Consider the following 13,941-nt stretch of genomic DNA (forward strand, 5'->3'; position numbering starts at 1 on the left):
CTGTGTGCCTTGGCCTGTTTGTGAATTGACTGTCTGGTTTGAGAGTGACAGGGGCTGGGGATTCCCCAGGAGGCTGGCTGAGTCAGCCCTAGGCTGAATGACTGCATTTGGAACTTGAGTGGTGGGAGCAGATAGCACCTGGGCCTGAATAGGGCTGTGCCTACCTTCCACAATGCTGGCTCCACCTCCTGCTGGGCGGCTGGCGACCCTGCCCCTCACTCTGAAAGGAAAGGGGAAGCCAGGAAAACAAAGTGCTCGAGGAACACCCAGAACTGTTTCAGACCGGCTCAGGGCCCACTTGCACAAAGAGAACAAAGACTTTTAGGGGTATAAGTACAGGACCCCTGACAACAGAAAATTATATCATCCTGGAATCAAGAAGGAACCTCCGCCAAGGAAAAAGCTAAAACTGAAGAAGGAAGACTGTCCTGCTGTTGCTCTTCTGGACTGACCTGCTGTTGCGTTGCTGCCAAGGAGAGGGGAAGGACTTTGCTTTGTGCTGTGTCCCCTGTCTTGAAGGAATCTCCAAGGGCCTGAGAAGAGCTGGCTCCCTGTTCTGAAGTCCAAGGAACAAAAGGACTTCACCCCCAGCTTCCCTGAACTCTACTGAGAGAGTTCTGTCCTTCCTTGAGTGTGTGGCCCATGTGTGGTGCCTCTAGAAGTTGTACCTGTGTTGGGAAGCTGGAAACCAAGCTTTTGAAGACTTTCTGCAAGTTTTGTCGCATCGTTAGCTTGCAGAGCACATCCCCGACAGTGCGAGGAAATTCCCACCACTACGAAGGTCGAGATCGTCGCAGCGCCTGTTGCCAGTGCGGGAAGATTACCATCGCTGTGAGTGTCATCGCGGAGCCTGTCGTCGTTAGGTGAGATTGCCGCACCGCTTGCTTGTGGACCACATCACGTCGCTGGGAGTGTTGTCGCAGAAGCCATCGCATCAAGGAGCTGCGAGAAAGAGATCACCGCTGGTCCGTGCATCATCGCCCCGGAGATCATCGCAACTCCAAAGATCATCGCACCGTGCCTTTGCGAGAGAAAACTTCCCACGGAACCTACGCACCGGAATCCATACAAGTCTGCCTACCTCCCCATACAGACCGGATTCGTAGCAACCCATCCGCTGCTGCAGGGGGGTTGTCGCATCGCCTCCCCAGGGTCTCAGGAGCAACGCATCACTTGTTTTTCACTGCACCAGCTTCTGCTTTGGAACTTTGTCGTATTCAAAAGGTACTATTGGCTAAACGTGACGCAACTGTGAACTTTTCATGCAACTGTGGATTATTTTATCGCAACCTTAAGAACTCTTTTGCAACCATATTTTAGAACTGGGTATGTTAGATTTTTTTTGTTTTGGTCTTGTGTAGTTCAGATTAAATACCTTTATTTTTCTAAACTGTTGTGGAGTCAGTTTGTGGTGTTTTCACTGTGTTACTGTGAGTGTTGGTACAAATACTTTACACATTGCTTTTGGATAAGCCTGACTGCTTGTGCTAAGCTACCAAGGGGGTGAGCAGAGGTTATCTAAAGAGTGTTTCCTCCTTACCTTGACTAGAAGCATGGGTCCCTATTTGGACAGTGGTACCAGCCTCTGCCAACTAGAGACCCCCAGTTCTAACAGTGAACCTACAAGTCCTATATATCCCCACAACCAGAAGGGTCCAGTGGATTTAACGGTATATTGCTGTAAAGAAATCTGAAATACATAGAAGATGTTACAGGTGAAAACGTTGGCACAAATAGCTGTTTTTTTAATCTCATTTTCCATTTTTCCTATTTTCAACTATTAGTTTCTATTAAAAAAAACCTTGAAGGATCTACATAAATGACCCCTAGCTGAATTCAGAAATGTGTCTACTTCAGAAATGTATAGTTTTCCAAGATCCATTATTGCTTCCAATTCTATTTTTACCACTAACTGGAAGGAGCTTGGTGCACAAAAAGTAGCAAAAATAGGCTATGTCCCAGTAAAATGCCCAAACTGTTAAAACATATGGGGTTTCTGACAAAATTCTGTCTGTTCCTCAAAGCTGGGAAGATGGAGATTTGAGTAACACAATCTCTTTGATGATACCATGTGCAGGGGAAAAACGGATGTTTTCTTCTGCAGCACTTTTCCACCACTTTTCCACAAAAAAAAAAAGAAATGTGCTTTGCTGTCTTTTGGCTAATTTTTGGGACCCCTCCAGGGGAACCCACAAACCATGGGTATCTTTAAAATTTCAATGATGTTTGAAGAAAAGGACGCAAGTTTGGTGTGGATACCTTATGTTGACAAAAAGTTACAGGGGCCTAAGCGTGAGCTACCCCAAATAGTCAAAAAAGGCTTATAACCAGGGGGATGGTGGGAAAGACCTAATAGCTAAGAGGTTAAGGCTTTTGTCTGCCATCACTTGTGATTTCCTCAAAACAATATTGATGGTACTGGAGCATTTATGATCACCTTTTGACTTGGGCAGAGTGCCATGGGTGACTGAAGAGGTTTGAAATAGAATGCAAATGCTGCTGTGGGCTGAAATTAAAATGTTACAACTGCATTGCACCACATGGATGCCTTACTGTCCAGGCATTTTCAAAGGAAGAACATTTTAAGTGAATTAATGCACATATCAGTAGAGCAAAAAGCTGCAAAGTACACCCTCAGCACCCCTCTTTCTCACTTGCCATCAATATTTTTATGTTACCTACGTCCTCCAAAGAGCTAGGCTTTTCTTCTTCACAGCATGAATCTCACTACCCACGAACCCTTTCCTAGTCTTAACCTACATTTCTGGCTCAATTGGCTTCTCACATACCATCAGTATATTTTCTATTCTAAATCTATTCACAGTAAACAAATTAATTAGGCTGCATTTTACTCAAAATATTTTTTTAGACTGCCAGACTTGCTATAAGTAATCACTGGTTTTCTCCTCCAAAAATAGTCAGGTGTCCTCTTACACATGGATCATTACTTCTTTACTCTAGATCCTTGTTTGTGTACCAAAGGAAATGATAAAGCTAAAGGAAAAAGACATGTACATCAGCTAAAAAAATAAAAAAAATTATTTGTAATTTCCATATTTTCCTAATCATTGCCTTCATACCTCCCAAGTTAGCTAAGTACATAACACACTCTGCTGGGCCTGCCAGCCTTTCTGCTGGAGAAGTTGCAAAGCCAAATCTTGCAGTCAGGCAGTACCATATGGGGCAGAAAGAACGGTGGAATTTGATTTTGTGTAATTCTGTGGGATTACATTAAAATTCTGCGGAATTCAGCAATGGAGCGGAGTGTGCATGTGCTGCTATTTTCTTAGTGCTAAATGCACCCTCGCAACCAAAAATGGATGTGAGGATGCTCTAAGAAATAGCGCTGCCAAATACCAAATTCACTGCAGTACCTTTCCATCGGTGCCACTGTTAAATACTCGGAGTACATAAGCCTTAAATACTCTGAGTATGCAAGGGCACCAAGGGGTATACACATCAGTGAAGTTAGTGGTTTTTAAACAGGGACAGAAGAGGGAGCTATCCCTCTATGTTTAAAAATAACTGCAGATTAAAGTTTGACTGCTGATCATTAAACATAAAAGGTGACTAAATTGAAGTGAATGCTTGGTTGGCTGTAGAGTAACTGAGTCCATGGACAGGTGGTGCGATGAAAGTACATGCATATGAATGGATGAAGAGGCTAGTGCCGTGTGTGGGATAAGTAAGTCTGAGGTTGAATGTGGCAGTGGGCAGGGGCATGAGTAGGCTGCGATGAAGTAGAAACCCAACTGAATGGAGACACCTGGGCGGAGGAATCAGAGCTTAAAGAGGAAGTTGTGGTGGTAAAGTAGGAGAAGGCTGCACAAAATCAGTGCATGACGGAACACTGAGCTAAGAAGGGAGCACCTTACCAGGTTGAAGTGATACTGAGGGGTTGGGTAGCTGGTCATCTTTTGCTGCTGGGCCATGAAGCCCCAGACCTAATTTCCTATCTGCACCCGTTCTTCAGCTGCAGTGTAATTGATGCTTTTTGCCTTGCTGCATGATTATCGCTGACCTGGAACACCCTTCTTTGTCTTTCCCTTGATGTCTGGATAAACGGTTACTCATTACTCATGTTACCTTCCCCTGGAATGTTTCTTCCGGCATACCAACAATGTAATTTACATTTTTAACCTGTTCACACTAAATAAATTAATTGGGCTACACATTACCCAAACTATTTTTTAGGCATTGTGCAAAATTTGCTAGAACTGATCATTGATCATCTCACAAAGTGGTCAGACTTAAACATAAACTGTCTTCCCACTCAGACAATCACCTGTAGGCTGCACAACAGTAAAAAGCAAAATGTCTTTCATTGTGGAGCTAGAGAGACTGTATGTGTGTGGATAGAGGAGATTGACCTTGAACTGAATCTTGCCTAATGCTTTTTTGGTATCTTCACAGCAAGAACCCGGCCCTGCCACACTTGAAGTGGAATAGACCAGGGGCCAGATGTATGGCCTTTTTTAGCGGCCCCAAACACGGAATCGTCCCGTTTGTGACCGCAAAAAAGGTGGTGGTATGTACAAACGCTATTTTGCGAGTCAGTGACTCGCAAAATGGTGTTTGCAAGTTGCTATTAGGAAGGGGCATGCCAAGGGCGTCCCTTCCTAATAGCGAGTCATAATTGTATGTACCATTGTTTTCAAACCGCATTTGTGTTTGCAAAACATTTGAAGTTTACAGCCTACTTCAAGCAGGTGGTAAGCCACTCCCAAATGGACTGAATTTGGAAAAAAAAGTTGCTTATTAAAAATTCAAACACAGACATTGGGGTCTGCTATCCCCAACAGATGAGGACTTTGGGACGAGAGAGGGAGATATGTATTCAAGGAAGAGAACCGAACGGGACTCAGCAATTTGAGCACCTAGCGTTAAAATCATTGCCTCTCGCACTCCTGTAATCATCGTGGACACTTGACATCACTTATAACGTTTTGTGATCCTAGCCCATAATTTATTCAGCAATGCAGATAATGACACATAGGTGGCTAGAACCGGCAAAGATAGTCGACCCGCCCCTGTTAACTACATTTCGCATGATACTGAATACGTTGCACGAGCAGAGCGCGCCACGTCAGGATGCTGACAATGTGGTCACATGGGTCGCGGAACTCTGTAGATGGCTTTAAGAACCTTTCACCGACACTGCGCCTACTAACTGTGCAGTGTCATGTATTGCAAGCTATCAGGAGACGGTGTGCCTACGGAACAGTAAGTAGGGGGCTCAAGGGGTGAATACATGGGCAGCATTCAACAGAAGGGACCCGATGGTGGCACCTGAGCGCTCGATACATGGAGGGCGCATTAGACCTTTGGTGTGCCTCGGGATACAGAAGAACAAAATGTAACATCTCCACCCGTATTACTGTATTACAGGTTGTGTTCTCTGGCGACCTCCCTGCCGGACACCAGTTCGGGCTTATGGATCTCATAAACTCAGTGCGTAAGCAATACAGGAGAACACATTAATGAGGATTTTGACAGGCAATTTATTTATGATGCGAGATATGAGTGTGTAGGCGGGCTCTCTTGCACATAGAGAGGGGGGTCCAGAAGATGCGCGAATGCATACGGTGGTAATGATGTTGAAAACCTTGAGGCAATGGACGAACAGTTGTGTTCGCTTCATATACCCAGGGGGGCATGTCCCAGTAATGGGCAGCGAACCATGAGCAGGTGCTTGGGTACATTGCCTAACCAGTAATCATTTGACCTAGGCTTATTTTAAGGAGGCTTGATAATAGTAGATGGACAGGAAGAGAGTAGAAAATTAATTGGTTGTTTCTATCATCTCCTCTCGTGCTCCTGCAGTGAATGTATTCCCGCACTACAGGGATCAGTCTGCACACATAACTTAGGAAGGGCACGGATCTAGTGGACCTGCCTGTTCCTTGGGATCCATCATCCAAATTACGGGAGGACCCAGAGTGGCACTGATTGCGACGGTCCTGAAGAAGACTGGAGTGACCTATAGAGGCACACAAGAAGCGGTCGAAACATGTTGACTTTAGCAGTGGTTAAAGGCATTTCCCATCCTTTTCCTATTTTTAATCCTGATAGGGGTACCAAGGAAAGTTTAATAAAGATACTTGTTCGGTTGGCACCCCTAATCAGTTTTAAGCACTTCCCTTGAACTGCACTTTTGGTCGCACTTTCAGTTTTGGTCACTGGGTGTTTGCACGGCTCTCACCGCAATTCATGTTATGTGTTGTATTATGTTGAACTACTCTGGTTGTACGGCTTGTTAAGTGGAATTTATTGTTTTTTCCCCCTCCCTTATGCTCCGCCCTAAGTGTGGCTACACCAGGGCATATTGTAAGCAGGCCCAATGATAAAGCATGTTACATACTTCGGTATGTGAGTGAGGGCAGTTTTTCCATGATTGGGGCGTTTGTGTTTTGTTTGTGTGGTCTACTCTATACACCCCCTGTGTGTGTACATCCCCAACAGACCACCATCCCTCTGTTTGAAGGCCATTCGCAATGATTTACAAATTGTGACCTGTCTCTTGAATATTAATGAGGCAGGTACCTTGCAACCCAATTGAAAATCGCAAATAGTGTCACAGACACTGTTGTACATTCCATTTTGTGAGTCGCAAAACGTCGCAATTTGCGATTCGCTAAAGAGAATGGTCGTACATCCGGCCCCACAAGCCTTGTCCCTTATGATGGTGAAAGTCAAAGAATAAGTGAGAGGTAATCAGTGGATAGGGAATTAGCTTGTTTTTTTAAAATGTTTCCATGCTAGCTGTAATGGAATGGCCTAGATCAATATGTTTTAAAAATATTTCACCACTGGATATTCTAAAACCGCATTATCCCTCATCCCATCTTTTTTCCATAAGGGTAACTATAGAGTGATCAAAGAAGCCAGTTTTAGGCACCCAGATCAGATTCCAAATCCATGGCCAACTTAAGCCACCTACAGTTGCCACATTGATGTCATCTCCATCCCTCCCAGCCCACTCTGGGTGCTTCATGTTTATGCCATGATTGCAAATGGTCAAGAATCACCTCTTTTGTGTCTTTTCATCTTATCTCCTGCATCTTCTTTATGGTTCTTTGCACAGCAGGAAACAGTGTCTGAGTTTTCCCTACAAATAGCAAAGACATATTTTGCTTGACCACTCCTCAGACACTTCAAAAAACTAAATTTTCAGGTTTTATTCGATAGATGGGCATTCTAAAGCTTTCTTGCCATGCATTAAAGCATCAGCCCTATGCACAGAAAACAGCTTTACGAAACTGAATTCCGTTTTCTACTTAATTATTCATTCCTCTCTCATAGTTTCAATAATATGCTTTGGTCCCGAAGTACATCTATAGGTTGTTATTTCGAAAGTAGATAACATTACAATAGGAGAACTACAGCTAGGTAAAAATAAAGGGCTCTGTTTTGGCTGTTGGGAGTTATCTTGCCTGATTCTTTTTTCGGACTCTTCACAGTTGCCAGACTTACGCACCTCAGATGGAAAACAAGAGAGCAGTATCGCATTGGTGTGTCGCCTTATAAATCACACTTCAGGAAGGCAGAGGGTAAGTGATCAGTGGACATGCCCATGTGTGAGTGTTTCCTTTTTCCCCACCCAGAGTATGCTGTTACAATTCTCTATCAGTGAATTGTCTTTAACCCCTTGTATGCTGATCACGGAACCGCTCCGTCATCAGCTGCGGTGGCGCTGTGCTGATGACGGAGCGGTTCCGTCATGGCCCGCCCACCGCTCATGCGCGGCGTGAATTCCGCGCCTGCACTGAGCGTTCTATTGAGCGGGCGGGGCCAAAACGGAACCACTCCGTCATAAGCACAGCGCAACCGACGCTGGTGACGGAGCGGTTCCGTCACCAGCATGCGCCCGCCGCTCTTCCGCCCCGCCCCCTTAGCACTGCGGCGGAATAGCCACCGCAGTGAAGGGGTTAAATCTTCTGCAAACTTTTATACCCTCCCCCCCCAAATGATCAAATCTCTAAACTATTGCTTTCTCATTCTGAAAATGCCATTAAGCTCTAAGGGGAAAATCTACTTTTCATGCAGCGCAAAGCGACAAGCAAAGTTACTGTGGTGTGTTGCGTGGAAGGGAGAGAGCTGCACAGTGTCACAACTACACAGATAGTGCACTGCTGCCATTTTCCCAAGTTCTTGTTCTCCTTAAGGTTGCCTAGCGCCATGCAGAAACTTTTGTACCAGAAGGTTTTGTTCCGAAATGATAACCCTCCAGTACAAAATACTTTGCTTAGACTTACTTCTAAACTTTGCCACTTTGTACATGTTCTTTATACACGTGCAATGAGTGAACAGTTTGGAGAAAAAAGTATTTCTCCTACTTTGTGCCTTTCTCATGGAGGCGTATTTTTTTAGTGTAAACCTCTGTTTACCTCCGTTAGTAGATGGGGCTCTGTGTTAAACTCCTTGGGTAATTACATGGGAACGCCCATGTACCACCCATGTAACACCCCTTGACATAAAGTATTGCAAAGTAACACAAACAGCTACTTTGCGTTATTTTTAGCCAACCTTCCTCACAAATAAACGTTTGCACTGAAAATTGAAAACTTTATCAAGACTTTGCACCAGTGCTCATCTCTGTTTGTGACTTTGCACCAACACAAAGCCTTGATAAATCTGACCCTATATTCTTATTTTATCTAACTCAGACCAATGTTGTCTCCATCCAGCTAGCCCTAGATAACCCCTTAATGCTGAAACCATGATTCTTGAAAACTCACTTCATGTCAACTGTTTCTAGGCTTCCACAAGACACATGTTGTATAGGGATGACTGTTATTGCATGACATTCTTATTGTTTCTAATTGTATTGATAAGTGGTTGTGCAAGCAAGAAATAATTTGATCAAGGTTAGTTTTGATTCCTGATGGTCAGGTTACTAGTAGAATTATTAGTGTGTGGGCGGAGGATATTGAAAAATTGAAAGCCAGTGACTCTGAAGTGTGTTCTACAATTGGCTCCAGTAACCACCAAAAGGTTGATTGCTTTGAATCTTAGATGGTAAGCTGGTGGTGTATTATTTTATTCTGTAGGTATAAGGGTGTTGAACCTTAACCCTTTCCTTGCTGCCATCGGCCATTGGCCGACGGCAGCACTACCTTCCCAGTGCTGCCGTCGGCCAATGGCCGATGCGGCCCTGCCCGCGCATGGAAACATCTGCACCGCGGCGGAATTACCGCCGCGGTTAACGGGTTAAAGGCAGTTGAAGGTTAGGCAAAGTGAGACTATTTTATTGAGGCGTGATTGGTCTATGCTTTTGTATGTGGAAAAAGTGTGAATGGTAAACATTGAACGGCAAGTTTCCGTTTTTCATAGTACTTTGGTTTGGCAGGGGGAGTGATGTACAGGAAATAGCCGTAGTCACATTTACTGATGTTTCTACCTCCAGAGGTGGTATTTTTTGGGATGAGGGGCAAGGTTTTTTTGAGGCGCTATATTTAGTAGAAAGTGGTATTGACCACTGCTTTTGTCAGTTGAGACTGGGGTTTGTGGCTATATAAAGACTATGACCCTGACTTTGGTTTTCATGGAACAATGTCTCCAAAGAAGGTTAAGAATCAGAGTGCCAGTATTTTGTAAGGGAGATGTGGTGTCTCAGCACCTGGATTTCTATTTTGGAGCCAGGGTGTGTCAGGCTGCTCAGAGTCATCCACATCTGTATTGCTTTGAGGTCTTCTTTCAAATTCATGAGTTGCTTCCTATGACCTGCAAGTAAATCTACAAGTCATCATCTTAGGAGTGAAAGGTAAGGCTGTGTCTTTTAGGTCAGTATGAAGGATGATGCAGAACTCTTCATGTGACCTCGCAGGGTGGGAGATTTCAAACAACTGGAGCGGAGTGGTCAATGATATGTGCAACAGACCGGTGATAGTGTAGCTGAATCTCACAAGCTGACCCAGATATCCACTGGTGAAGTTTCTGTTCCATGTTTTAAGCAGATTTATTGTAATGGAAAAATGAATTCCTTATTCATTTTAAATAATGGGAAAGGTTGTCAGTTTTTGCCCTCATATTTTGTTGCAGAGGGTGTTGCATTAACGAGCCCCCGGTTACTGAATGAGTCTTAATTTCCTTGTTAGTGTGATTGCTTATCAATTATGTAAGATAATATCGCTCATGCATCTGAATGATCATTTCTGAAGGAGAAAAATCAATGGAAAGAGTTGTAAACACTAAACATTGAAGGAAAACATGCAATTGCTTCTGAGTGGTGCTTTCATTGCCTGTAAGGAAGAATACCATTCTACAGTGGTTCATTAGTGCCTAGGGTGTTATAAGTTTCAGTGTGAGCATGTAATTGGCTGGTGACAGCTTGTCCAGCAATGGTATCTTCCATCCCTTTAATTTCCAACTACTGGCCTACCCACATGGCTGGGTCCAAGCTGGGGTGCTGCGGTGACCAAAATAACAATCGATTTAACACAGATCTTTGTGACTGGGGGTGAATGTTTGCATTGTTCAGCATTCCGTCCATCATTTGTTCCTTTTGCCTACCCAATTAAGCAGTCATATGAATGCTTATGTGCTAGAAACTCAACTGACATTGCACAGGTTTACTTCACTACATACAATCTAAAGTGGGTTCTGGAAACAAAATGGTAACAGAGAGTCTACTGAAGCTTACAATTCTTCTGCAGCTTATGCAGAGCAAACCGGGGAGACTAGAGAAAAGAACATGATGTTTGGGGTGGGTAACATGCTTATTGACAGGGGCACAATACTTTGACTGAGTGTTTCCCTCATTCTCTTTTTTGTGTCTTTACAGCACTCACTGTGGCATGGCACATCGGGAATGTTTCAGAGGAGCAGCCCTATTCTTTTGAGCCAGATCTGTTACGTTTCTGAGAGAGAAAGGGTAAGCAACAGGGAATATCAATGGAGGGGTGTGAGCCATATGGTTGAGTATTTATTTGACCCCCCACATGCATGGTTTGTTGTTGTCCTTCAAAATGGGTGTCCAATATCCATCTGCATCCTATACTGCCTGCCCCTCCCCCTACAGAACTGATGTGTCTAATCTCAAAACTAAAATGGCTCCATGACAATCCTGTTAACCTCATTGACATCTCCTCAATCCTTCCAAGCCCTGTGTATTTTGGTGATCTTTACATCAGTTCTCGCCTTCCAGTGCCCACTTCTTCCCCATAATCCCACATGATAGACTGATTTACTGACTTTGCAGGTTATGTTGAGGTTTGTGTTTATATTACAGATGGACGGTGAAACCTTATTTTACATATGTATTGTTTATACATCATTTAAAAAGCACCAGAGAAGGTTCAACTAATCTTAATCCATAATTGCCTTTTTGGAGAAAAAAACCTATTTCTACACTATCTGTGATACTACTGTAATAAACTATGGAGCAAAATGGCTTTGTCTCAAACATACAGTGATAATTTCCATTAAAAAAGTTGTGAGAACATATGATCTTTAGAAAGAGAAAAATTGTGTGGAATCAGTTTTCACTAGTGCAAATTTCTGTGGCATGGCACTGAGTCTTTAGCACTTTCTGAGATTAGAAAAGTAAGCTGCTGAATCATGAGATTGTATCTCAGCCCATCCCAAACCTTTCAGGCCCTTATCACCCTGACATTACCTTGTAACTACCAATAATCCTTGCTTCAGGCTTGACTAGCTACTCCAGAACAGGGCTTAGTCTTTGACTTCTGGGAAGCGTATTCATGGTTTTATGTGGATAAACAAGAACTACAAATCCCAGAGTGGAAAGTCAACACCCACACCACTGCAGTTAGTTATGCATGGATCTGGGAAACTTGGCAAGGAGCTCCGAAACCTGGGGAGCTCGGCTGTGCAGGGTCTACACTTTTATAGCGTAAACTTTGGTCCGGAGTTATTGTGTAACTGAGCACTTCATAACAATCATAAGAATTCAGGACAAATGTTAACACTTATCCTGTTTTTTACTTGTGCCGGAGGTGTACTGCAAGCCACATTACTTATAATACCTGTATGTATTGAAACGTAGATAATGTAATTGTTCAATGCAGTTTATGAATCACTATTGCTGTTTGGTCATGATTAGCTTATGTTAAGGGTTCAAGTTACCTATAAATGTAAAAATGTTTTCCATTGTTCTTTAACTCCCAACTGAATTGTATATTTATATATGTGTATCTCTTTCTTTTCCAGGCAACACAGCCTTTTCTCCCAAAACTAGTCAACTTCTTGAAAAAGAATGCTACACAGATAACTAACACTATTGCCAATATTCTTTTTGGATAATAAAAATAAGACTGCCAAGTGCATATTGTAAAATAAGAAAGAATGTCAAGGACCTTATTGAAAAATAAAATAGTTTGTTGCTGTCTACATGTGATTTGTGCAGCAGATTCAATTTGATGTGTGACTTCATCTTGTGTGATGTTGCCCACCCTAGCTGTGCACTGTACATACACTTACTGACAAATTATTTGAATAACAGAGGAAGTTGATGAAAATTGTTTATGCTTTTGAAGAACACTTTTGGTTAAAGTATTGTTCCTGATATATGCCAGATCCAGTAAGTGCAATGACAGCCAAAAGGCTGGGCATAGTTCCTTCTAAAATGACATATATTGTGTACAAACTGTGCTAGTACAACAGAAGGTGGCTATCATTTGTTTGTGTGGCTATGTGCAGTGCACGGCTACTTCAAGTGTAGTACTCTTGCCTGAACCATGCTAACAAAATACCTCCACCAGGTGTTTTATCTATTTCAGGCATGTCAGACTTTATTGTGGGGCCTGATTAACGCATTCCATGCGTCGGACGCCCCCCGGCTGTCACGTTGGGTGTGTGTGTCAGACGGCTGGGGGGCGTCCAATTACTGTACGCGTACAATATGCCTGCACAGTGGGGAAATTTACACCGCAGCGAACGGGTTAAGCAAAATGAAGAGGAGCACTTAGGACTAAGTTTAGATTTTTTTTTAAAGTTTTTCAAATCTGTACTACATAGATAGAACAAATAATATTAATAATAATAATAATAATAATAATACTGACATTTCTAAAAGCACGAACAGCTACCTCACACGGAGGTGTCCCGGCGCTATGTGAGCAGCTGGATGTAAATGGAGTGGTTTAGATTTTTTGATTAAAGAGCCAAGTCTTTAACTGCTTCCTAAAGCAGATCTCTGAAATGGCAGAATGAATAGACAGGGGCAAAGCATTCCACAATTTTACCATCCCAGCGGAGAAAGTCCTACCCCCAAGCCAAGCCTTCAAGGTTCGGGGAGCATGTAGCAGATTCAATGTATTTGAGCGAAGAGACCTCGCCTGCTGGTATCGGGGAAGTCTCAGTTTAAGATAGTTAGGGCAGTTACCCTGAAGTGCCCTGAAAGCCAGGGTCAAAGCTTTAAATTTGATCCTACTGGTCACTGGCAGCCAGTGAAGATCGCGCAGATGCGGAGAGACATGATGTCTAAACGGGATATGTTTAATAAGCCTCGCATCCGCATTCTGCACGGTCTTAAATCGCTGGGTCAAATACTTTGGCAAACCAAGATAGAGGCAGTTGGCGTAGTCCAGCCTCGATGTAACAGTCGCATGGACTACAACTTTACGGCAGTCTTCTGGCAACAAGTCAAGAAAATTACGAAGGTTTCTAAGTTTGTTTAGGCACCCAGCTGACACCTGCTGGATGTGAGCAGAAAAGGATAAACTGTCATCCCATCTCACCCCCAGATTTTTTGCACTATTACTGTGGAGAGGCGGCGATCCCATTTCAGACGGCCACCACAGATCTGGCGGGGGTTGCAGGCCTTTCCCAAAGAAAACCACCTCGGTCTTGCCTGCATTCAATTTTAGCTTGTTGGTGTTCATCCATATTGCAATATCGCGCAGTCATCCCTTAAAGTCACTAAAAGCTTCCACCGATAGTTCTGAATAAGGAAAAACCAGCTGTGTGTCATCTGCGTAA

General features: G+C 43.4%; 1 protein-coding gene across 1 annotated transcript in view; it reads left to right on the forward strand.

The window, feature by feature from the left end:
* The window catches only part of LOC147708720 (uncharacterized), a 241,214-nt gene extending 228,950 nt beyond the window's left edge, over positions 1–12,264 (forward strand). The window contains exons 14-16 of the mRNA XM_086927370.1: positions 7,461–7,550; positions 10,784–10,873; positions 12,172–12,264. Coding sequence (XP_086783496.1) covers positions 7,461–7,550; positions 10,784–10,873; positions 12,172–12,264 — 273 coding nt within the window. The remainder of the gene's footprint in view (positions 1–7,460; positions 7,551–10,783; positions 10,874–12,171) is intronic.
* Positions 12,265–13,941: the final 1,677 nt, after the last annotated feature.

Source organism: Lissotriton vulgaris, chromosome 6, assembly GCF_964263255.1.
Source record: "Lissotriton vulgaris chromosome 6, aLisVul1.2, whole genome shotgun sequence".
In the NCBI taxonomy this organism is placed as follows: domain Eukaryota; kingdom Metazoa; phylum Chordata; class Amphibia; order Caudata; family Salamandridae; genus Lissotriton; species Lissotriton vulgaris.